This window comes from Lagopus muta, chromosome 5 (genome assembly GCF_023343835.1).
Source record: "Lagopus muta isolate bLagMut1 chromosome 5, bLagMut1 primary, whole genome shotgun sequence".
Lineage (NCBI taxonomy): Eukaryota > Metazoa > Chordata > Aves > Galliformes > Phasianidae > Lagopus > Lagopus muta.
The window spans coordinates 15,515,272-15,539,872 of NC_064437.1; the positions used below are offsets into that span (position 1 = coordinate 15,515,272).

General features: G+C 38.1%; 1 protein-coding gene across 2 annotated transcripts in view; it reads right to left on the minus strand.

Moving 5' to 3' along the window:
- The window catches only part of TGFBR3 (transforming growth factor beta receptor 3), a 117,496-nt gene that overhangs the window by 22,197 nt on the left and 70,698 nt on the right, over positions 1-24,601 (minus strand). For both annotated transcript variants that reach the window (XM_048944777.1, XM_048944776.1), the window contains 6 exons: positions 15,069-15,252; positions 9,190-9,358; positions 6,793-6,940; positions 2,473-2,662; positions 979-1,289; positions 63-212 (listed from right to left, as the gene is read on the minus strand). In XM_048944777.1, coding sequence (XP_048800734.1) covers positions 63-212; positions 979-1,289; positions 2,473-2,662; positions 6,793-6,940; positions 9,190-9,358; positions 15,069-15,252 — 1,152 coding nt within the window. The remainder of the gene's footprint in view (positions 1-62; positions 213-978; positions 1,290-2,472; positions 2,663-6,792; positions 6,941-9,189; positions 9,359-15,068; positions 15,253-24,601) is intronic.

The window sequence follows — 24,601 nt, forward strand, 5'->3', positions numbered from 1 at the left end:
GGCTTCCTTGTATCACTATGCCGTGCAGCAGAGAAGAAGGCTCCACTTTGTAAAATACTCACAGAGTTAAAATAAACAATCTTGTCCAAGATATACGATGTTCGAGTCCCACATTTGTTCGGCAAAGACTCCAGAATGAAATGGGTACCATTCATCCTGGCTTTGCAAGAGTGATCCAGCAATGAGAGTTCAGTTCTTGTGTAGCCGCTCGCCTAAAACAAAGATGCTTTGTAAATGGCTGCAACCTCCACTGAAATTGTGTTAGACCCTTTCTTAAAGTGTAGCTCAGAATACTGGTCATGACTACTGATAAGAGGAAATGAAGTTCATTGTACTGACATCCAGGGAAGGTCAATCTCAAAGTGTTGTTATACTTGACAGACAGGGAATAAGTGTAACATGGAACAAAGGAAACAACAGGTTCATTATTAATCCACTGACAGAAACTCTATGGTCTTGAATTAAAAATGTTTTAGTCTGTATCAAGCTATTTTCCACAATGCAAATGGGTTCAAGTGACTTGTCAGCTGGTAGATGGTGAAGACAGAATAAAATAGCACATAGTAACAGCAGACTACATAGTTTCACCCTCCAGCTTTCCATTCCCTTAGCTGCCTCTTCATTGAAATATTCAGGCCTTACAAAGCTACCAAAAGCAGTTTCATCATACAACAGAAATTAAAAACCAACCAATGGTTGAACACAGTAGTTTTCTACAGAATCAATCCTGCAAAGCTTTAATCAGAAAGCTCTCTACAAATTACTGCATTACTGAGAAGAGGAAACAAGAGTTATGGCAAAGAATAGGTACAGTACAGTTTCCCCATCAAACTCCTGGGGGGGGGGAGGGAAGCAGGGGAAGGTGAGGAGGGTGAAAATTGCTTTGAATCTTAGACTACTTGTTTTCCATCAAAATACAAATAAAATCATCTGATCAAAAAAGCCTGCCCAAATTTGAGGATAAGAGACCACACTTACCTGCAGAGAATCTTTTTCTACAGCCACTGTCATGACTTTGTCATCACACTTTATTGACAAGGCTACATCAGCACTGCCTTGAACTTCTTCAGGTTCTTTGTGTTTTGAGAGGGAATGCTCAAAGTCATGATTAATTAAAGTATCCACTGAATCCCTGGATGGGAAAATTCCTTCTCCCCCTGTGTCATGTCCTCCTCTATTAATGTGAAAAGGGAAAGTCAGGCCATCACTTAATGCAGGATTCTTTGCACCATGCAGCAATTCTGTAAGCTCTGGAGGAAGAGAATGGTCTTCTTCATCATTCATCTCTTCTAAAGATAGAAAAAAAGTTTTTTGGCTTATTAGGTATTTTTCCTAAAAGTATTCAGAGCTGAAGAACTTTCATGTAAAAAACCATTATCCAGAAAGGAATTTCTGAAAGACATCCATAAAGGATCATCTTTGTACTTTATTAGCCACAATTCCTCTACCAACAGTATAGTTGATACTGAGGCACTTAATGTCGGTATGTTTATTTTCTTCTAGAAATATGCTTCCCTAATAGTTAAAAACAGACTTTGAATGGGCCTCACTGTATGCAAAAGGCCACCACAAACATAAAGAAAACATCATACCTAAGAAATACACTAGTTTAGTGCTGCTAAAGTATCAGTCAGTCATATGAACCTACAAAATTCTTCTATTACTTGAAAATACAAATTCTACTGTTGAGGAACTACTTACATAACCATAGTGAAGTTAAATTAGAGTTAACTTTAAGATGAGGAAATGAGAACACTATCTCCTGGATTGCAGGCTGTACTGCTCAGGATTGAAGTTTTAGCACCTCACCCAAATAGAAAATTATGTGGAAACCAGAAGAGTGCAAGTGATAAAATTTATGTGAATATAAACTTTATCAAAAAAGAAAACGGTATTTTTAGGGCCTTAAATTCAGAACTATCACCAAAGGAGATGTAATTCTATTAGCTTCTTTGGACTAGGGTATATTTAAGTCAGCAGTGACTTTGACCAAATAATTTTTTTTTTAAATGGCTGTATTTATTCCAGTTACTCAGACTTTTCTGGTAACCAAGCTTTTTCAGTCAACAATTTAAATTTTCATTTAATTGTCCAAAGAAACATGTTCATATTTTTTATAAAAACCAAAACTGCATTTATTGACTAACAAAATATGCAGTTGGTGAAGTCTCATTCCAATGAATACTGAGCATGGTCAAGCTTCTGAATTGGACAGAATATAACCATTTAATTCCACTTCAGGATGTAACACAATTTGTCAGGGATTTTCTAACCAAGAAGCCACAGTTTTTTGTTTTTTAATTTTAAATGAGCATTTACACATACAAGCAGCATACTTTCCAAGGAGCAGTGAAAACAGCACAATCCCCAACAACAATATTCCAAAATTGAGAAAGGACCTTTAGAAGATCTTACTCCTGGGAAGACAGTATTTATTTCTACCATATGATAAAAGTCCATCTTAAAGCTCACCTGTATGTTCAAGTTGCAGATGAAATCTGTTAGCTACGGGGGCTTTTGTATAGGAAGTAACTGGACTATATTTATGCTCATATGCCCACTTGATCAAACTCTCATGTGAGGAAGGAATATCAGGTATTACCGATTTACTCATAGCCATGGATCGTTCTGTTTCCTTTCCAAAACCAATACTATTCGATGTCTGCAAACAAAGAAAAACATGGTTCATTACTTACCATTTAAGGATACTTAACATGGACTAGGGACAGTGATATTTTGTTGAAAACTTTTACTCTGTTAATAACAGCAAACTGAGATCACCTGGGAAATAAAATAAAATAAACTCTGCCACCTTAAAAACAGAAGTGCTGCACACATGGAGAAAGTTTTCTTGTCCAAATAAGCAAGTCGAAAGTATATATAACAAGCATCCCTAGCTGTCAAAGGGGCAGACAGAAAATATGCATTGATATTACATTTCAACTTTCTTTTAAGTGCTTGGCATCTTATGTGTAAATATGTATTCCCACAAAGCTTAAAGATACATGAATTTTTACATTTACAGTTTCACTATTATCACTGTAACAATTCCATTACGAACTACATAACAAGCTGAAAATACTCACACAGCAGGAAAGGGCATGACGACCCACTCAACAATTCCTCCAAAGTGACTGAATTGCTTTTTCTATATGCAGATTACATCTTTCAATTTACAGCACACACTTAATTTCCATGCCTGATTATATTCTCCATCATAGAGGCTGTATATTACTTATCTTCAGCTCCCTCCCTCATTTCTTTCTAATGACCCAATTGTGCATACTTCAAACACTCAGAACTTACAGGGAATTTTAGGTGACAGTGTCTGGTTTGAGGATACTGTTACTAGTTTTCAAAGACCAGTAAATACCACCAAACAGAAGAAACAAAAAGGAAGCCATGAGTATCTTAATTTCAGTGCCTTATTACTGTTTTGGGTCAAATAATATTTTATTTTTCCAATAGATACAAATCTGGATATGATTTATCACACATTTTCATATTACCATACCGCTTCGACCAGCTAGAATTTCTATGCCATCCCAATTTTGCTGTATTTCCCTCTCTACTTTCCTCTTCTTTTTCTTTGTTAAAATGAGACAGCTGAACAAATATTATCCCAGAACTTTTCAGTTCTAGCTGGCTCTTGAACGTTTTCAGAGCTTGTTTATACCTCTCCATGCCACAGTGCGCCTGTAAAAGTTCAGTCTTGCATCAACTTAATGAAACAAAACCAATCACAAGGGCTTCCAGGAATAGGCATACCTTCCTTCATATGCCTGCCCTGTCAACACCCTTGCACAGTGCAGGCAATCAACATGGAGCCGCCTAGAAAGCTATTCCAAATAGAGAGATCCTTTCAGAAACTGGCAGGCAGTTTTCCTCATTAAAGAACAACTCCTCCAAGCTTCTGGAATCATCAGAGATTTGTTGTTCTGTGCTTTTTACCTCTTTCACTCTTTACCCCCCTCAATACAGTGGAATTGATCAAATCTTTCTGCAATTTCACTTTTTTTTCTCCACTGCACAATCTGTACACAGCTGTGTAAGAAGACACCTACTCTGAAGGGAGCAACATGAAGTGCAGATAGTCCAACAAGCACAGAAACTCAAGCTGATGTAAGGACATAAGGCTGCAAACAGGATCTGAACACAGCCCATGAAAAACACATTACACATATACTGTGTGCAATTATTTTACCTAAACTGTTTTCTCCTTACTCAATTTTGTGCCCATCAATTTTCAAGGAGCATGGCAAGGTGGGAAATGATAAATGATCATTTATCATCTCTGCATCTGGACCTTCACTCAAGCTTTCCGGGTTGAGGCAGCACAGCATTAACCTTTCACTCTCAGTTTGTCAATCCCCTCAAGACTAAAGCTGAGGGCAAGATATCAGGAAAATCGAAGTGCATGGAACCTACTCAACTAATAAAAAAGCACATTGTGAAACATTACCTAATTGTTTAGTAATGTTTCTATGTATTGTCTAAATTTGAGCTTGGAAAGGCCGTTAGCTTAATAGAAATATTAACAGATCCTAAATCCTCGCAGTACATACTTTCAAATAATACGTGGTTGTTTAATTCCCTCCCCCACATAAAGTAGAACAAACACACATTTGGAAAATTAGGCATCCATATGAATGAGCCAGTAAACAGTCACGAATCCTAACATAAACATACAGTCTTTAAAACACTGACATTTTCATATACTGCATTACTTTCTCTTTTTGCTGACCTAAATAAAATATTATTTTTTGCCACCCATTAGAGAAAAGTTTCACTTATACTTTTTACTCACACTTTCAATGATTACTAAAGGTGAACTTGAACAAAACATAATAATATTCTTCTTTGTTCTGAATAAAATTGCAGCATTTTAAGACATTTTAAAATCTCCTAAAAATGCTCTCTCTGAAAATTCACATCTACAAAGAGGTAGCTTCATGGCTTTGAAACATGTCACTGAAGTGAACTAGTGCACAATTCTCTATCATGTGGAAGAAGAACAGTCTAAATATACAACAGTGAACTTTATTAAATAACCCAAAATGAAAGTTTCAAGTGTAATGTTGTTTTTTGATCTTTTGTTTAAATGTGCTAATCCTGAACAATTGACCTTGATCTCACTCTTTTCGGACCTACTGATCTAGATCAGCCCTACCTATCCATATGATCAAGACGTGCCAAAGATCAGAAGAGAATTTCATTATCAACACTAGAAAGTCTTTTCAGACAATTTCCTGAGCAACACCACCATATTTTCCTTAAAATTGGTTTCTCTTAAAACCAAAGATCAAATCCTAGAAGAAATGAGTGGTAGGCAGATTATGAGGGTTGCTCTGAAAGTAATGCCTCCTATGATACAATGTCAGAGACAGATGTTGGTGGAACAGCAGTAGAGGCTGAACCTTCCCACCGATATTCTATTACAGTCTGTTATTATGCAACAGATGGCAGCAGAGGGGCAGCCTGACAGAATCGCATCTGACATGGAAGTGTATATGAAACAAAGGTGTGTCACTGAACTCCTCCATGCAGAAAAAAATCACCCCCATTGAAATTCACTGCCACTTGCTAAACGTTCAAGGAGACCAAACAGTGGATGTAAGTGAGAACAGTGAGTGGCATATTTCAGCAGCAGGGATGGCAACAGTAGGTCATCTCTGCTGGTGATGTGTATGAGCATGGCATGCAGGCCATTCATTGCTGGCGAAAACACATAGTTAATGGTGGTGATATGCTGAAAAGAAGTGCTCTGTAGCTGAGACTTTACTCTACCTAATAGTGGTATTGTGTTGTTTGTATCTGTTGTATATGGAAATAACTAGGAGGAGTTACTTTCAAAGAGACCTATGTAGATCCTTTGGGTGCTTTCAGTATTGACCTGCACGCATTCAGAGAAAGCTAGCAAATAAACTCTAGCCATTTATGTTTGTATGAATTCGACGGTGCATCTTGGTTACTGCAAAACTGTTAACCAATAGGCCGCTGGCTGGTCTTGAGCCAACATTAAGCTCAACTTTATAATGCACTCAACTCACTACTTAAGAGAGAAATAAGCCTAATTTAATTTTTATTTAGGTTTTTCTTCTCTCCAAAAAAGGAAAGGTTTATTTTCTTAGTAGAAACAATGCCGAGTCACAGAGCCTGTGCCAAAAACCATTCTGAATTGGAGCTTCCAATTATGTTTAAGTATGGTTTCAAATGCTCAGCTTTACAGACCCTGGTTTTAAATTTTATAAAACCTACTATTTGTGGTCTGAGCAGAGGTGAGGTCAATTTGACCAAACACTTGCTGGGGACAGAAATACTGGCAAGGAAGAAGGCTGGAGACCACTAGAATCACAAGTGGAAGGCAAAAAGCAGTTTTCAATTGTAAAACAATGTGGTTGTACGACTTATATCTAGAATTATCTATTCTGATTTCATAGGCATCTTTCCAACTTCTTAGATGAACCTGTAGATTCATTCACCAAATTAACAGAAAGAAAAGAGATGAAGATTCAACTCAACAGTGAGTGTACTTCAACAGAAATCAAGAAAACATAGACTAAATCCTTGCAGTAACTACCTGGCTTTTGGGACACGTTGGTCAGTATGTAAAGGAGAAAAGAAATATGTACAGTTTCTGTACTTACTCCTTGCAATGTTGGTTTGCATCAGCACCAGCAGTTTAGAATACATTAAAAAAATCAATATGGACTAGTAGCATATCACATTCAAATGGATTCCATACTGTTCATACATGGTACCTCTCAAGAAAATCAAGGAGCCATAACTTACAATGACTTCCAGCTTTCCTTGGACATCATGTGACTTGATAACCCAGTTGACCGATTTCTTACACTTGAGGATAAGTACGACATTTCTGTCAAGTTTGGCGCCAGGTTGAGATGGTTTAATGTCAACGATTATATCCACCTGGAAAGCACTGTGTGTGGAAAATAGAGGGAAAGTAAGACCAGAGTGCCAGAAATTTCCAGCTATCAACCTTCTTCCAATCCATCATGTTTCCACTGTCTGGCCAGCTGATTAAAATGCTGGAGGTTATCCCAGACAACACAACATGTGCAAAACAGATTGTTATTCCATTTACTCTTGAATGATTTTACATTGCAACAGATACAAGTATTTTTTAGACAATTTTTTTTTGTTTGCTTCTTTGTTTACAAGAAGTGTGCTACTCATTTCAGCTATTATTTGGGGCAGGTTAGCTATATCGCAAGCCGTTTGCTTTACACTCTTTGCTTATTTCATTCCAGCTATGGCTAAATATAGCTGTTTCAGTTTCCTCTGGGTATAACAAAATTAAAGTTCAAAATAGTATTTTAAAAAAGCAAAAAGACAAGCAAGTTAATACCAAAAAACACAAAAATGCTGTATCAGGCAATGTCTCTGTCTATGCAGTTAAATTGTTGAAATTACTTTGCTTAGGATCATGTATGTGTTGAGGAATTAATCTGTCCTATTTAGTTTCCAATACTTCTGGATATATACTTTAAAAAGACAAGAAAACAGATGTACAGCCTACTGATCACTGGAAAATAGACGAACACTATCCAGATTTTCAACACTTCAGTACAGTAAGTAGAGCAATAACATTTCATCATGCAAAATATTAATTCAACATAAAAACCTTTACTTCCAAATCATCTTATGGGAACACACGTCTAAGAATGTGCTCATCTCCAAATATCAAGTTTCAACTAATTTTCTACATTGAGACTTCATATCTTGGCATCTTCTGTTTTATCTCATGTAGCTTTACACATATTCACTTCAGCTTCTGTGCAGATAAAGTTTGTAAAGATAGCTGTGGAACTATTTATGAAGCAAGCAGAAATTTAACATACTCACTGCCTTTCTTAGTATTGTAACACTTAAATATTTTGCAGTGTTATCATCTAAAAAACCAAACTCCTACTGTGCACTGTCAGCCAACGCTAAATGCCCAGAGGAATAGAAACAGGGCCTTAATCATCACATAACGCTGTAAGAGACTCATGGTGATGTTGCTACAAACTAATACCATGATTCAAAATGGGCTTACTATCCACTGCCACAGACAGGCAGGACTTAACTACTTGCCTTCCATCACCTCAGCACTTTCTTGCTCTGCCAAGATTGCTAGGAAAGAGTATTTTCAGACCCTGGATTCAGCACCATGCAATGAGATAATTAATCTTCCACCTCTGTCTCCCTGTGTGATTTCCTGGCTAGAGATGGGAAATATAATGCATAAGGAGCAGAAGTGGACAATGCTGGAAAGCCAGTCTGCAGAAAACAGACGACATTTTAATTCTACCTCATCTCTGCTGAAATTGTGCTTTTCTTCTTGCAAAAATAAGTTCCATGGCAAATTTCTGTTCTAGCAACATTACTCAGCACTTATGAAGAGCTTTTCCAGGTATGATTATCTGTAGCAAACACGATTCATACGTTTCCACTAAGATCCAAGAAAGACAGGCAAAGGATGAATGCTTTGACCATCTTAGCTTCCCAGTTTACAGCACTTTTGACAATTTAGATAATTCTAATAACATGTACAGAGAGCTACCTAATCTTCCTAACAACTATTTATAAACCTTCTAAAAATGAACGGACTGTTGTTAACCCTTTTTCTCATAGATTATCAAACTATACCTTATGCTCAACCAGAAACATTATAGAAAATACAGCTGTGATTCTGCAGAACTGTGACACTCTTACCATGGATCACAGATCACCCATGACCTCTAGACCCCTGGCTGGGAATCAGTGCCCTTGGGTTACTGTAAGTCTTCAATACCTATGACAGGTCAAAATTACTTTTAATTCCTCTCTCACCTCCCCATTCAGTGGGCTTATTTTAATCCCTGTCAGATTTTGTCCTTATTCATACCTCCTTATTCATTTCACTAGAAAACATCAATTGATTGAGCAAGACTTCTGTCTAGAGAAGGACAGCAGAGTAAAATCCACAAAAACTGTGCATTATGGTCTTGTCCAGAAAAATCCTGGAATCATGAAGCAGAATCCAGAGTTTTCACATGATGAAGAACTAGTTTCTACTTAAGTTAAAATGTTAAGGTCCAAGCTCTTCCTGTAATGATGAAATGACTAAATCTTCATTTAAATTCCAATACAGAAGGGAAAGATCTAGCTGTGATTTCAGATTTTATATCTTACATGATACTTTACCTGTATGGATTGGAATTTGGAGTGATTAGTTCAATTATGTGAACCTCCCTTTCTTGGACCAAGTTAGACATTAGGCACCCCTCTGCTCTTTTTGGTTGTAGGTATCCCGCAAGGTAATTTAAAGACAGAAAATTCTTTTCTATGTTGCATGTGGGAGGAAAAACTTGATCTGAAAAGGGAAGAAAAAAAAAAAAAAAAAAGAAAAAAAGAAAAGAAAGCATAAGTAGCTTTATACATAAATATCAACTTACATTCATGTATGTACAGCATCTACTTCAATGCAGCACTGTATTTTATGATGCAGATCTCAAGCACAAGAGGTTCATCTGTTACCCACCTTACGTACATAGGAGAAATCACCATAATGTTGAAAAGCAGGTAACTGTTGCAAAAAAAAGCACTCCTCTGCTCAGGTAGATGATTTAGCAGAGGGCTGTTAGAGTTGGGGTAGCACGGTTAGGTTGCGGTTGGACCTGATGATCTTGAAGGTCTTTTCCAACCTGAATAATCTTGTGATTCTACAATACATACTTGTGAACTACAGATTCAAATATTTAATGAACTCCCTCCCTTCCCCAAAAGAAACCTGAAAACAATACTGAAGGAAAATACGTGTTTTTCAAAATTAATAACATATTTAATTTGCTTCTCTCATATTTCTTTTGAAATTAACTCAAAGCTTCTGTGTTAACTCCTCCCTTTAGATTTTTTTTTCTTGTTATTAAAAATTTAATATATTTAAAAGATCACAGAAAATATATTCCATTTCCATATTCAGTATATTTTCCTATATTTTGTGTAGTCAGAATCAGCTTTGTCTAGAAATATCACAGTTCTCTTACACATGGAAAATTGAATATAGCAAGAAAAGGATGAAATAAATGGTTGATATAATACTCATCGCCGAAGTGAAGAAATCCTAGAGTAGATAATCTTTTTTTTGGTTTCAACTGCCTAGCTGATCACGCACATTAATTACTGTACAAAATTAAACAAAAAAATAGTCTTGGTATGAAGTGCTCATGCACAGCCTGGATTGCTGCACTTCAAGCAGCAGCATACATAAATACTTCATTTCTGAGAGAGCTTTACGTACGAACTACCATAATACACAGAAGGACTAAGTGTCATGCTCAAGACAAAGTCTTACAAGAACAGAATTCCAAACCATTGCCACATTGACCTTTGCATTACAAAGAAGGCTTTCCTTTTAAGATCAATAGCACAACAGAAAAATATCTGAAAGAATATAATGCATTACGCATGTAAAGCTGCGGACAAATTCCTAGAAACTGAGTGGAGATCACTGTTTGCATTTGCTTCATAAATCAGAGCTGACATATCATCCCTGAAGTGTATTTGCATGTGGTACACAACTTCTCAGAAAGCTCAGAGACTCCTGTGTCCCAAGCTGCAGTGGAAACAATTAGGAGAATTTCTTCTCCTGATCTTACACAAAGCAGTCTTTGAATTTTAACCTTATTGCCTTTTGTACAGAACCTGTCAAAGCTGCATGAGGCAGTAACTCTTCATACTGTGCAAGCAAAGCACTCCTCCAACATCTGGTGCGTGCCCTGCCAGATTAGCCTTGAATGCAGCTGCACTCCTGCCAACTCCTCCCACTACAGCACAGAATGGAAAGTGATCCCAAATGATCTATACTGAGCCTGAAGTTATATATATAGGCTCATACTTACACACAGATATTATGTATTTGCTTCTCAGTTGCTGTGCTACAACACAGTTAAACCCATAAAACACCAGCCTCTAAGCAGTGTGTGGGTAATCACCACACGTGCTATCACAGGCCATGGCAAAGCACTCGCCTCCTGCTCCTGGCCCTTCCCTGCCGCGTCAGCACAGCTCAGGGAACCGCTCCTCGCTGCCACCAGCACTGATGCTCCCCAGCCCGGGCCCCTGCTCCTCACACGCCTTTCTTCTGCGCTCATTTTAACTCTGTCAGTAGATGCTTGATATACACATTTACTTCCCCCGCCTTAACCAAAATGCATTTACTCTTGTCAGTCAGTTACCAAGATTTGGGCTGGAAGAGAAAAGGAGATTCATTTCTTCTTTCTTTGGCCACCATACTTTTTTCCTTCTTTTTCTCCCTCTCAGCGCTGTTTAGTTACTTTAGAAGGTTGCTGCGGGTGTCTGCAATTCAACTGATCAAACAGAGCCCATGAGCCCATCTAGAAGCCCCAGGCCTTCCCAATCTCCCCAGGCACCAAGGTGAGGCTCCTCTGCAACAGCACCAGGTGAGCTGTAGGCCCACAGCTGGTGAGCCCTGCTTGCCACAAGCATGCAGCCCTGACTGTTCCCAGCTGCTGGCTGCTCCCAGGAGTTCCTGTGGGCAACACCTCCATTTTAAAGAGGACAGACAACAGCTGCTCTCTTCTATACACATTAGGTATCACCCACAGGTTCTTGGCTAAACTGGATAAAACTTAATCACCCAGCTTTAACTCATGCAATTTTTGTGCAAATGAGAGCTGTTAATCAGGCATCGCTCTCCAAGACATGCAGTCTTAGCAGCATCAGCTTAATTCAGCAATAAAAATCCTATCCAAGCAGAGCTCACCTTCCAAAACTCTAAGCTGAGGATGAGCAAGGTATCTGGGATTTTCCTCTCCCACTCCTCTACATGCAAAAGAAAATGCAGGAAGCACTTTACAGTTCACTAGCCCTTAGCACTACAGAGATCAGAACATCAACTTTAAAGTGGCACCACGTTAAAAAATAGAAAGCAGCTGCAGTCTTTGCAGGGAGGGAGGAAGCTCTTAGCAGCACTCACTGTGAAGCAGTGAGCTGAAGCAATGGCAGGACAAACCATAGCACAGAGCACAAACCTACAGTATTAAACCCAGCAAGTCTGCAAGTGTGGGTAAGTACAGGGCACCAACTCAGCAACAGGACTGAAGCTCCAGCTTCTGCCAGGACAGGAGCACAGTGTTAGTTTGTAAACAGATTGTACATGGAGTCTTTTTCAGACCTGTTATTGTTATGGTTGACTCCTTCTCTGCTTTAAATGTGTTGAAAATAGGCTGCCCTCCAGGCTAGCGCACCTGTGCTGGATTTAGATTGGTGGTACAGGCTGCATGAGGTAACATTTAGCTAACTCATAAGTCTCCCTGACCTGTATGTCATATCTTACTAAGCCACAAGGAACTAAATCAGCTTCTTTTCTACAGAAAAATATGCTCTAACATCACTTCTGTGAGCAGTCCAGCCTTCTAGGATCTGATAGCAATTATCATGGCTATCACTTTGTCACCTCTTTTATCACGGAAGTCCAGCTGACCACAACACCCCTACTCTGTGGGCCTCCCAGCTCAAAATTCTCACTCTAGCCTGGTTAAGTTTCCACTGTGCTCACCACCCCTGCAGAGCTGGATCAGCCACACTCAGGCTCTTGATGGATGGAATCAATAAGATTCAGGTGTGCCTGGCCCCAACCCAGTTTTGGCAGGCTTCCATACTCAGCTGCCTTTCACTCACAGCCTCAAAACTGATTTCAGAGACTCATGGCATCAGAAGCAGTTTTATTCCATGACAGATCATCCTTTTTTAGATTTTTTTTTTCCTCTGGCTTGAATTCTCTTTTCCTTGTATTCAGCTAGAGCACCAACTTCTAAAATGTTATGTCTTCCAATTTCAGATATTTTTAACTTGAATAAAGATAAAATGGCAGTATTCATTTAACTACCCACATTAAATTCTGTATCAGCTGTGTAGAATGAATGACTTCATGCAGCCTCTTCTTTTATGAGTAACTCTAGCCATGAATTCAGAGACTGGCCACTGAGGGTACCTGACTGCATAGTGTGATTTTTGTAGGAAAAGCCTGAGCTGCCTATCAGCATACACTGTGATTTGTGGAACTCACTGATTCCATTGTTCACTCTGCAGAGAAGCAGATCAGGTCCATGTCCCACGTGTTTTTCATAGAACTTCTTGCATGACCGCTACAGTTCAAGAACTGACCCTCTCCTATGCAGGAATACATGTGCATGATCTCTCCACTTCCTCCCGCCCCTTTATTTCTTCTGCCAAAAATTCAAGTCTAAATCAAATATGGTTACAGTTGAGCTAGTTTGTAGGAGCCTTCTCAGAAACTGATGTTGGTTGCTTGCCAAGTTCCATTTTGTGTACTTAACTCCTAATTAAACTGTGTTTAAATATACTCTAAACACGATGCAAAGCTCTCATATTTAGCTGTTTTGTTTAACTGGAGATGAGCAAATCAACAAACAATTTTATATGTTTTTTGACATATCTAATTGAATGCTTATCTCTGTAACACAGAGACCATACTCCCATACATATGTTCCAAGAGCACTTTAATAACCTAATAAATGTATTTCTGAATGATCTTCTGGCATTAAAATACAAGACTGGTGCCAAGCAGAACAAAAATCATGCAGGGGAATCCTGTACAAATTTGGCATGTTTTGGATAAAACCAACACAGCCATGCTCCGATTTGGGGGGACAAGCCTTATGCGTCAGGAAATCTAATGATGGTATACAGGTGGTGAGGATTGGGTGTTTTTGCCACAGAAGACTTTGGGTTCGGTTTTGGTTTTCGCTTTTTTTTTTTTGGTAGCCAACTAGTTCCACTCTGCAGCAGTTTCTCTAGAAATACTGCTGAAGTGATACTAAGTCACACAGTCTGCTGGTGCCAGTCAATGCTCAGTCCCCAGTACTTTTGTTAAAAGTGTTCTTCTACTGATTTCTAATATTTCAAAACAGCTGGATCTCTAGCTGCAATGCAAAGAACAGCTCCAGTTCACTTTTACCAGCCTTTATTCTCATTGCATTTGGTTTAGCCTAGACTTGAATGGCATCTTCAAAGAACTAAAGGAACACTGAAACAAGCCATTAAGTAATGAACACTGAAATCTTATGACATCCCATGCCTGCAAATAAAGCAAATTTCACCCCCCATCATCTCGTACTATAATGGAAAGTTGCTTTTGCTGATAAATTTCTTCTGCTCTCTATATGTGTTCCAGAAAATAAATTTGAATAAAGATAAGTAGTTTATAAAACTCTCCTGAACCAACGGCCTTATTCCAAGATCATAGTGAAAAGCTGTGCCTGTTGTATCACTATGACTTAAGAACAGCTCAGATACAAATCTCTTGCAGAAGACATCTGTAGCATGATAATATAAGCATGATCCAGAAGCTACTGCATAGATTCATATTTTTATATTTTTCTGATATTGTTCAGCTGCACAGACACAGCCAAAGCCCCACCCTAACATGGGCCATGAAATCCCTCAGGCACTGCAGTACTTTCCCAGCTCCCTTTAGCCCAGCTCATAGGGATAGGAAACCTTAATCCTCAGGGTAAAAATACACAAAGACATCAGATCAGCCTGAGATGACCTATCTTCATGAGAAAGACAATAATTCTTTGCTCAGAGTAGTCTGTATCCTTATGCAAGGGAATAAGAAAAACAGAACACAACTCAGGTATTTCTACAAATAGCCCTCAGAAAGTTTATAGAAACTTTCCTCAGGTTCTACACTCCAATCTTGAAGGCACCCAAACAATCACCACGAGTAGTATGTTTCTTTAAAAATGCAATTTTTTTTTTCTTGTAAGATTATAGCCAGTGATCCTGTACCTGAATTTATAAGCATAAAATTATGGCACTAAAATTCATTAAAAAACTGACTAAACCTAACGTCTGGTCTTTACACCTGATTTTCTCTGCCTCATCCTCTTCATAACGTATCTCTTTGGAAAATGAGAGGTTTGTTTCACAATCAAAAAACAATGAAATACTACAATTAAATTTATTCTCAAGATTGAGAAGTTCCAACATTTCTGTTGAGTTTTGTTTGCCTGTTTTCTTTTTGTTTGATTTACCTTCTCCTACTTTAATATAGATGTTTCTTGATACTTTGAGTTCGGTGAAAGATGTCACTGCCCCATATTCCTTCTGGGCCCACTGTAACAGATGTTCGTTTCTCTCAGGAAAATTCTTTTCTTCCATTTCGGCTGACAAAGAGAAATTTCCCTTCTCGAACCAAACAATGGAACCTGAAGACACCTGATGAAAACAAAAATGCAATTTAAATGCAGTACATTTATCCACACAGACATGCAGCCCGTTTAAGCAACATCATCTGGCACACCCAAATCAGCTGCACGTTTATAGCTTACTTCCAACTTCATGCCTAAATTTCATGCATTTTAACAGCTGCATAATGATTCATTTGCAGAGATTATTTACTTTAATGTAGTTGTTTTAAACAGCACAGTGTTCCCAACCTATCAGTTCGGCTGGAGTGCATACGGCAGCTGAATCAAAGGGTCTCTAAACCAGTCTCAGATGTCGGCTGCTGACAATAGTATAATAATGCTGCACATGGGCTGAAGAGGAGAAGAAGGGGAGAGCAGGAAGACAGCAGGGAAATGGGAGGGGGTTAAAACAACAGAGTCCAGGTAAGTGAAGGGAGAGAAGTATGTGAAGCTCAATAAACCTGGGAACTACTGAGGTAATCCGAATCCGAAAGGTCTTCCAAATGCAAAAGAACATGAGTTCAGGCACAGTGAAAAGACCAATGGAGAGACACGGTTAGAAATGAAAGAGGCTATACACACTACTGCTTTACTTAGAGTAAGAAAAAGAAAGGCTTTGATCTAGCACATAAAGCAGATGACTTGCATCTTTAGAAAAATCATTATAAATAGGTTGTATTAACTTACGCCTTGACCAGAAAAACTAAAACAGTGCTTAAAATTGTCAAAATATAGAGTGTATCAGTTCTTGCACCTGAGCACAAATCAGACAGAAGCCTGGAGGCAGAAAGTATCCCAATATTAATATATACTGCTGCAACATCAAGGCTTTCTAGTAAACTTGATTTCTTTGTTAAAAAAAAAATAAATGTATTACTTCCTTGAATTCAAAACTAACAGTGTTGATGAAAAGAGTAAAAAGAACAGTGCAACAATTTCCAACCCCTTCTGAGTATTATTTACACGCTATCACAGCATAATGGTGATAAGTACCCCTCTAGTCTTTTAAACAATCAACAGCAATTATTTAAGCAAATTATATGAAGTCAGGCTCCAATTAGATAAAATTAACTAATAACAACCAGCCATTATCTTCCCTGTATCTACAGTTCACTTCACAGCACTATTTTGTGATGTTCTATATCAGCTTGTTGAGCAGTTTAGCACATACAGGTATTTGTCTAAGTAAACACATAAATTATGTCCTTCGGCACATGGAAGGAATTTCAAAAGTTCTTCTCCATGCTTCCAGCTATTATGTTGGCATTTATTATCTATGTATCACACTCTGCTCAAGAGAAGACTTTTTTTCCCCCTACCAGAATAGCATTCAAAGTTTAAACTAACATTTGTTTCAATTCCAAATGATCTTCCTTAATTGTTTTTCATATGACCATCAGAACACATTTCCTTTAAATTAATCCTTATCTTCTGTAACGCAGAAAATACCATCCTTACCAAATAAGAAAGTAGACTCTAACGTAAGAGAAAATCTAGGATTCTCCTACAATACTAAGAACAGATGGCAACGTATGACGGCACTTAGCAAATAGTATTCACTTTGTAATTCCATTACTTAGAAGCAGTTACACCATGAATGGGTTTTCATGGAGCATCTCCATAATAACATTGGATCACAGTGCCCAGTCTTACAGGACAAAGACCACACTGTCAGTACAAGACAGGTCATGTGGAGACAGCCTATGCAGCACCTCTTAACTATGCTGTCTTTTCTATCCAAACACATGGGACATCTTTGTAGAGCCCTGGCCTAAAAAAGAAAATTCTCCTGTGAGTAAAAATTGCTGGATTTAAGGATTTCATCAGTTACTATTTTACAGGTACATTGGATAGATACTGGCATTCCACTGCCAGGAACCAAGATTCTGTAACCGCCTCAAAAAATTCCTACAGTGCATCTAAGAGTGACAGCAATTGATGTTCATTTACACAATTTATAATAGGCCTGGTATTTTCCATGGTCCATGTCAGAGAAAAGAATTCAGTGTAACCTTTTAAGACATTTGAGGAAAATTGGAGAGGAAAATATTAACACTTCTAAAATATTGTCTAAAGAAATGCATTTGCTTGCAATAATGCATTTGCACTGTATTTTCTATTTAGGATTTGAAATATTTAAGTGTCTGTTAACAATAGGTTTCTTCCTCAAAGGTCTTGGCTTTCCATTTATTACTAATTAAACTTGCAAATATTCAGCATAATTCTGGGGCAAGACAAATGTTTCCCTGCAGGACAGATACTATCAGTGAACACCACACTCAAATTTCTGAGTCTTACTAGAGAGAAACTGGGAGACAAAAAGCAGAATCATCAAGTCTCTCACTAACATCCTCAACTAACGATTATATAGTAAACATCTTTATATAGACATGAAGCTTATCATCATTTTTTAATCACAGACCGAAGACAATTAGAAATTAATGGTTTCACTATTACATTTTTAAAAGAAGTGCAGAGTTCTGCTGTTCCTGCCAATGTTAGGATTTTTACTACATGGACCTGAGGTAAGGTTAAGTGGGCCAAGCACGTTATTTTTTCTGGAAAGAATTCAACAAACTCTTCCAAAAAAGGCGACCATCACTGTTTCAACACCTGCTTCAAACATTAACTGCTTACTCTTCAGAAAAAAACAAAAGCAGCCCTCTTGGAAGTACTTCAGGCATGGCAGCCAGAGCATTCAAACAAAAGAATGCTTTACATGCTCAGAAATATGTCAACAATTTTAACGTGAGCACACATTACCCAGCCCAATGGTTGATTAAGAAACTGCCACCACGTTCACTCTCATCTCCCTACTTCATCTCCTGCAGTGGTTACTTCTAGAGGTTGCAGAGTGGAAAAAGCGCTCCAGCTCTATTTCTTCCTGTTGTTGTGCGGGCATTAAAGATGACTGCACCAGAAACATCCCCTGTTGCTGAGGTCATCTACATGCTTTGCCACATTTCTGAGGCTAAATGAGGAACTTCCAAGTCTGATGTGGAAAATCAGTTTGCAGGCCCAAAATACACCGTCCACAGACAGCAGTATTCCACAGCAAGGAATGCAGTTCAAAAGGCTCTGCTGTCAGGGGGAATGAGGATCAAGTGCAGCATCTTGCATTTGCTACAAAACTCTGAGCTTTCTATCAAGTAGTAAAAGATATTTAGGAACCTACTTTAATTACACATACTACTACTTAAATGTAACTTAGTGGTCCTTGGGAGAAACAGAAATTTTCTTTGCACTGTACAGAGGCAAGGAAACTTCAAGGATCTCTCATCCTGAAAAAAAAAACAACCAAACCTTTATGTGTCTCTAAAAAAAAACTTTCCAGTCTCACAAAAATTGTTCTTGCAGTGCTGCCAAGGCACCTTGGGACATCAGCTACCTGGCGTTAAGTGCCAAACTGCACCAATTACTGCTTGCCGGAAGGAACACCTCAGATCCAGCCGTAAGTCATCTCACTGCTGAGCATGTCACTACAGCCACTCAAAACAGCAACTTCTGTTTCTTATTTTACCTATTTCCTTCTCTCTTTAAAGTTCTGTCTTTTTTTTTTTCTTCTTTTCTTTGAACCTGATATATTGGGGATATTATTTTTTGTTTGCCTTATGACATTTTAAGAATTTAATGTAGCTGTAACTCAGAACACCCAAGTAGGAAGCAAGCTCATAAATTAGCCTTGAGAGAGAGTCAGATACCTTTGGACACTGACTCAAAACACAAAGTTAAGTATCCACAGCATGAATCATTCCCTCTCCTCACAGCAACAGCCACTCATCAAGGTCCCTCCAGCACAAGTGACCAACAAAGCCATCCATAACGGAACAAACAAATCAGCAGAAGAAAAGCAGCACCGTTTAATGTTTCTAGATAGTATCAGACCCGTGACAGAACACGTCAGGAGTAAATCCACTCAGAGTAGAAGTAAAAATCTTGCACCAACTTTCATAGCAGCCTACACAGAGTCAGGACTCGGTAGCTTTTTTGATAATGTACTTTGACAGACTTCAGACCTCTTACAGAGAAAAAGCGAAGCCACAAATGGAGAAAGATCAAGTACTCTGAAACTCAAAAAACATTTCCTTTATTGCTTAAAAAAAATCAGCATACAATCACAAACAGAGCAATTCTTCTTGATAAGTGGCTGCTTTTGAAATCAGGTGCAACATAAAACATGCTGCACATTTGTGCAGCGTCTATCAGCTTTGCATTATTCCCTACAAACCACAGAGATAAGATGCCTTCAGATAGCAGTATATTTTTTTTCATTTTCAGCTTGGTGTTCTCAAGAACACTTAAAATCATGACAAACTTCCACTTCCTTTTCTCACTGTTTTTAGAACAAAATGTGAAAGAAATAGCATTATCTTATCTGCAGATTTTAATTCTGCTTCTGAAGAGATGTTGAGTTCACCAACTATCAAAGAACCTGATAGGAATTAGAACCCCGTGGGATCACACTTGTGCATTTATATGCATCTGGAAAGAAAATCCAGAAATTTTCCATCTAAGTTGAAACCACATCAAAGCAAGTGCAATTTTCAGAACCACCATAGAAAGAATCATGATAAAAAGGAAAAAGAAAAAAAAATGACATGAAGGATAAATCTGTCCCCAAAGTTCAGGGCTCAGCAGGAGTTTAACATACACAGGCAACTGTTCACTCACCTCACAGTAATCTAATACCATCTTAATAGGTTCAACACATTAAGTTGATCTGAACAAAATAAGATAGCAGATGCTTTTTCAGGGATTTTGTTTCAAGCTAGATTCCACCTAGCTAGAGAAGGAGTGAATTAAAGCATATCTAGGCAAGTGTAGCTATACTTTCCACTGGAATCAGTGACTAAATAACAACCTGTTGTGATTTATTATCTCTGCGTCACTAACACCAGTAGTCTGCCAAAATGTGCTGCTTGCTTCTGTGAACTTCCACTTTCAAAACCCCCATCAACTGAAGCAAGTGAGGACAGGAAGGAACCATGACAGTATAGAAAAGACAAAAATCAGCACAGGAATCTGTCTCCAAACACTTCAGCTTATTGCAGAATGGGTCCACTCCAATCTCCAAGTGCCAGAATGTTGTTTCTTTCCTTGCTCTTTCAACTCGATTTAACATAAAGCCCAGGATGCAGACAAAGCTTTTGTTGGAGCCATGACCCATGAATACAGCCCACCCTTGAAGCTTAATGAAACACCAAGCATTAAGCGTGAGTTTTGAAAAATGGCTTAAATCACTTAGGACATGAGAGAATCTAATATGAACTGTGATAGCATTAGCAAACCAAGCTCCAAAAAAGAAGAGGGCCTGACCATTCCATGAAAGGAGAAACTAAGGCACACAGACTTGCATAGATTCCTCTGGTATTTACCAGCAACTTGGGAATTTTGAAATATTTCTTTCCAGATTAAAGTGCTTTACACTGAAAGCAAAAGATACTTCTGTGCTGTAAAAAAAGTCCCCTGTTTTGGGACATCATGCTACCACAAACAGAATTCTTTGCTATGAACATAGCTTCATAAGTCAAAAATATAAATTCTCCCCTCTAACATTTCCTGAAGGAACTTTTGAATCAAAAAAATCCAAGTATTTAAAGATGCTTTACTAGGACTATTGTGCTCTTTCACATTCCACCTTATTGAATGCAGACAATGCAACACTGTTACACCTGTATTAAGCACTCATTTTCTACCATCTCTACTTCTGACAAAATCCTTCCAGCTGATTGCCAAGAACAGCTCTCATATACAGTCTCTGAAATTTCTGGGAGGAAAACAGTTCTACAGACTAGAAAAGCATGATTTTGTCAGGAGGTAAATCAGGCTAAATTAGACATTGTCTGAGGAATTTTACAGTTGTGACAAGCATAATAAACATTACTGTTTACTAAACGCTGCTTTTAATTAGACACTTAATGGTATTTTCACATTCCTTCCAAAAAGCACGGAAATGGTATGGGAAGGGGAAGGGGAAACATGAACTCTGCCAAGTGGAAAAGGGCAACCATGGGATTATTTCCTGCTACTAAGTAGAAGAACTATGAAGATTTAAACAAAAAACAAACCCAGGATTCTGTGGAAATGCAATCGTCCCTTTAAATTCCTCTTCACACTGTTACACAACGCTGAAAATCTACAGCATTTTACTTTGAACAGTGAAAGGTCACTATTTATACTATATTTATCACTAGTCATGCACTTCCTATCCTTTCTCACTCTTCTAGCAGAGCGCTCTGTTCGCATCTGGGTCTGTTTAGCAAGTGATTGGAAACTTAGTCTCCTGATTTCCCGTTAAATTCTAGGCACAGGAAAACAAATAGCACTTGTTTTTCAGTGAGTTTTGTCAGTCATCCAAAATCTAGTGCAAACCATAGAGCAGCTTGTGGTTTGGTGGCAGAGACCCAAAATATGTCAGCCATATGAAGTAAAAGGAATACACTAGCTATTGGCTGAAGAAATAAGACCATCCCTTTTTTTTTTTCTTAGAAATAAACAGATGACTAATAATTAAACTCAATCACTGATTTTTCTTTACAGCTTTTTCTTTTTTTTTTTCTCCTCAAATCTCAAAACAACAGCACACGATCTGGTTTTGCATTTATTTTTATTACTGTTGCTTCCTCCGTTTTACCAATCTCCTGTCAGGTTATTCACTTCTTAAGTGCTTTCGCATCCATAACTCTTATTCAGCCAATTACCTGAATAACTAACTCAGAGAAAGAGCTGAAGCACCACATCCTTAACCAAATACTATAAGCAGTACTATGAAGTAGATATTCAGACTTCTGGAGAGAGGAGGAGGTGGGGAATCTAGTCTAACAGTGATTTCTCTCAGGAAAGCAAAAAGGATTGGGGTCCATTTTTTCATTTAATTCTGATTAGTTTCACTTGCCCAATAAAGACGTTCCTAGGCTATAAAAGCAATTGAGAAAGCTAACAAATCTGAAGAGAGAAATCACTAGCGAGCAGCATCTGCAAAACCCTCTTTCTGGGCAGCTTCATAAACCTTCTGGTTTTCTGCCAAGACATGTTCTTAATAAACTGCTTTTAGGGAAGGAGTGAAATAATGACTTCGGGGGAAGGGAGGAAATTATTTTGTTATACAGAAATTTAAAAGTGTGGTGGTGGGAAAAGTCTGGTCAGGTTTTTCTGCAAAATTGGCCTGTAAAAGGATCAAAGGTAGAAGTATTTTCTGCAGGTGTTGTCTAGCTTACAAAAAATTGAGATCTGTTGTAATCCAACCAGGCTAATCCCCAGTGAAGATGTACTCTCTCTCCCTCTGCCTCCTTCCGGTACAATTCTGGCCTACAGTTTCTTCCTACTGAAGAAAACGCAGTATTTAGCACAGGTGCTAAATATTCCCCTTGCTGAACTAAGCAGACTTTCCCATCTGCATGCCACTCTTCCTAGAGGGGGCTGATGGTTCAGCCTAGGAACTCTCCAACAGAAAGGGCCCAGTCCCCAAGCTATTGTATTTTTGTAAGAATATCCAATCAGACTAATATGTCTAGATATATCAGTAGTCAAAGTGGTGATTTTCAGCGACTTAGGTCAGGCAGACTTCATGCACTCAAATATTTCAGGTGTTTTCAAATTAAAATAGTACGATAATTAGGTCTGTTGATTTTCAGCATCATGAGAACAAACTCAGGACTTGCTGGCACCACCAACTTAACCCATCAAGATATACATAACTGACGTAGGCTCTTTGAAAATAATCTTATCTAAGCCAGATACAACATTAACACCATACCAGACAGTCACCATGTACTTACTTTCTGTAACTCTCGTGCAGAAATTTGCCTTTTTTGGCACTTCCACAGCTTCAAAAATCACTCTCCACCCTTCTGCCTTCTCCCAGGTAACCTGAGAGAACTCAGCTACAACAGGAGTCAAAGCTCAGGAAAAGCATCTGTTTTCTAATTTATTTTCTATGTGAGTACTTTTACATTAAAAAAATTTTAAAAAAAGTACACAAAGCACAAGAGTGTCTGTAGTTTCCAAGAACACCTGTGCACTAAAACATGGCTATTGAAGCACACCTGACCTCCTTGTCTTGCACAGCACTGGAATATTATGTATACCAAACAAAGCATTACAATTCTATAATCATTATTGCATCACTTTTGACTTGAGAATACAGAATGTGTCTGTTTTACTTCTATTTACTGGCTTTTCCTTCTCCATATTATGTAGTTCCTTTTGACTCTCCATTTAGATAATCACTATGTGAGTAACTCAGCTGAATGCAATTCAGGCAGTTCAGAGTGAATTCATGAATTGCATTTATATAATTGACAAATGAACCTACCAGGAAAATAATTATTATTTAGATATCTTAAGTTAGTTTTGATCGAGATCCCAACATTTTTTCTTAGGACTATTCACTAATGTTTTGTCTGATTTACAGATGCAGAAATCAGTGCAATAACAGCAAAAAGGCAATGAATAAGTAAAGAAACCCCTTAAGAACCATCCCAGATGCCTTCCTCCAAAGTATTGTAAGCGTCACTGTGCTTCCATCCATTGCACTGTTTGGGAAAGAAAATAATAATTTACAAAGTACTTTGTACTTTCTTCTACAGTTTAACCATGCGCCTGGAGGACAGATTTTCTCCACCATTCATTTTAAACTTCTGTATAATGCAGGACCTGACCCAAGTCAACAATGCAAGCTTTTAGCTATATGGAAAGAAGGTGAACTCCAGACTGACTCAGAACTACTACTGTATGCTTTCCTGGTCTTCTGAGAATATGCTGACACAAGCTTTAAATCTTTTCATTCTTTTCCATATATACAGATTGAAAGATAAAATAAAGAAAAAAATTAGCAAGCAATCTGAGACCCCTTATCTTTGTTCTCTTCAACCAACCTTTGCAGTGGAAACTCAAACAATGAATTCAGACTGAGGGGAGCAAAGTATCTTTCTAACAAGGATACCAAGAATAGACAGCCATAGTTCTACTGTCTGCTGCAATAGAAATATTGTTCAACCTCAGCAAACATTATTTTCTCCACCTGTACAAGGGTACTAACAGCATCTCACAGATTGTTTTATTATCTGCTCATATCCTAGAGTTACCTCCCTTTTTAGAAATAGCTTTTGATCTTTTAATATAATTTGTATATTTATTTATTCAAATAACTTCGCTGTAATGACTTAAGTGTTATGGTGCTATGCAGGGGCAAATTTAACAGTTAGTAATTGTAAGAAATAAACAGTCAGGACTTGGCTCCAGGAGTGTTTTCTTTACCACTAACAAGTCCCAGAAGTTGCCAGTTAAACATTTTTACTTACTAACTAGGCTCAATCAATAAAACATTGCAATTCACAATTTACATACAGCATATTAATAAAATTGTGAATGAACAT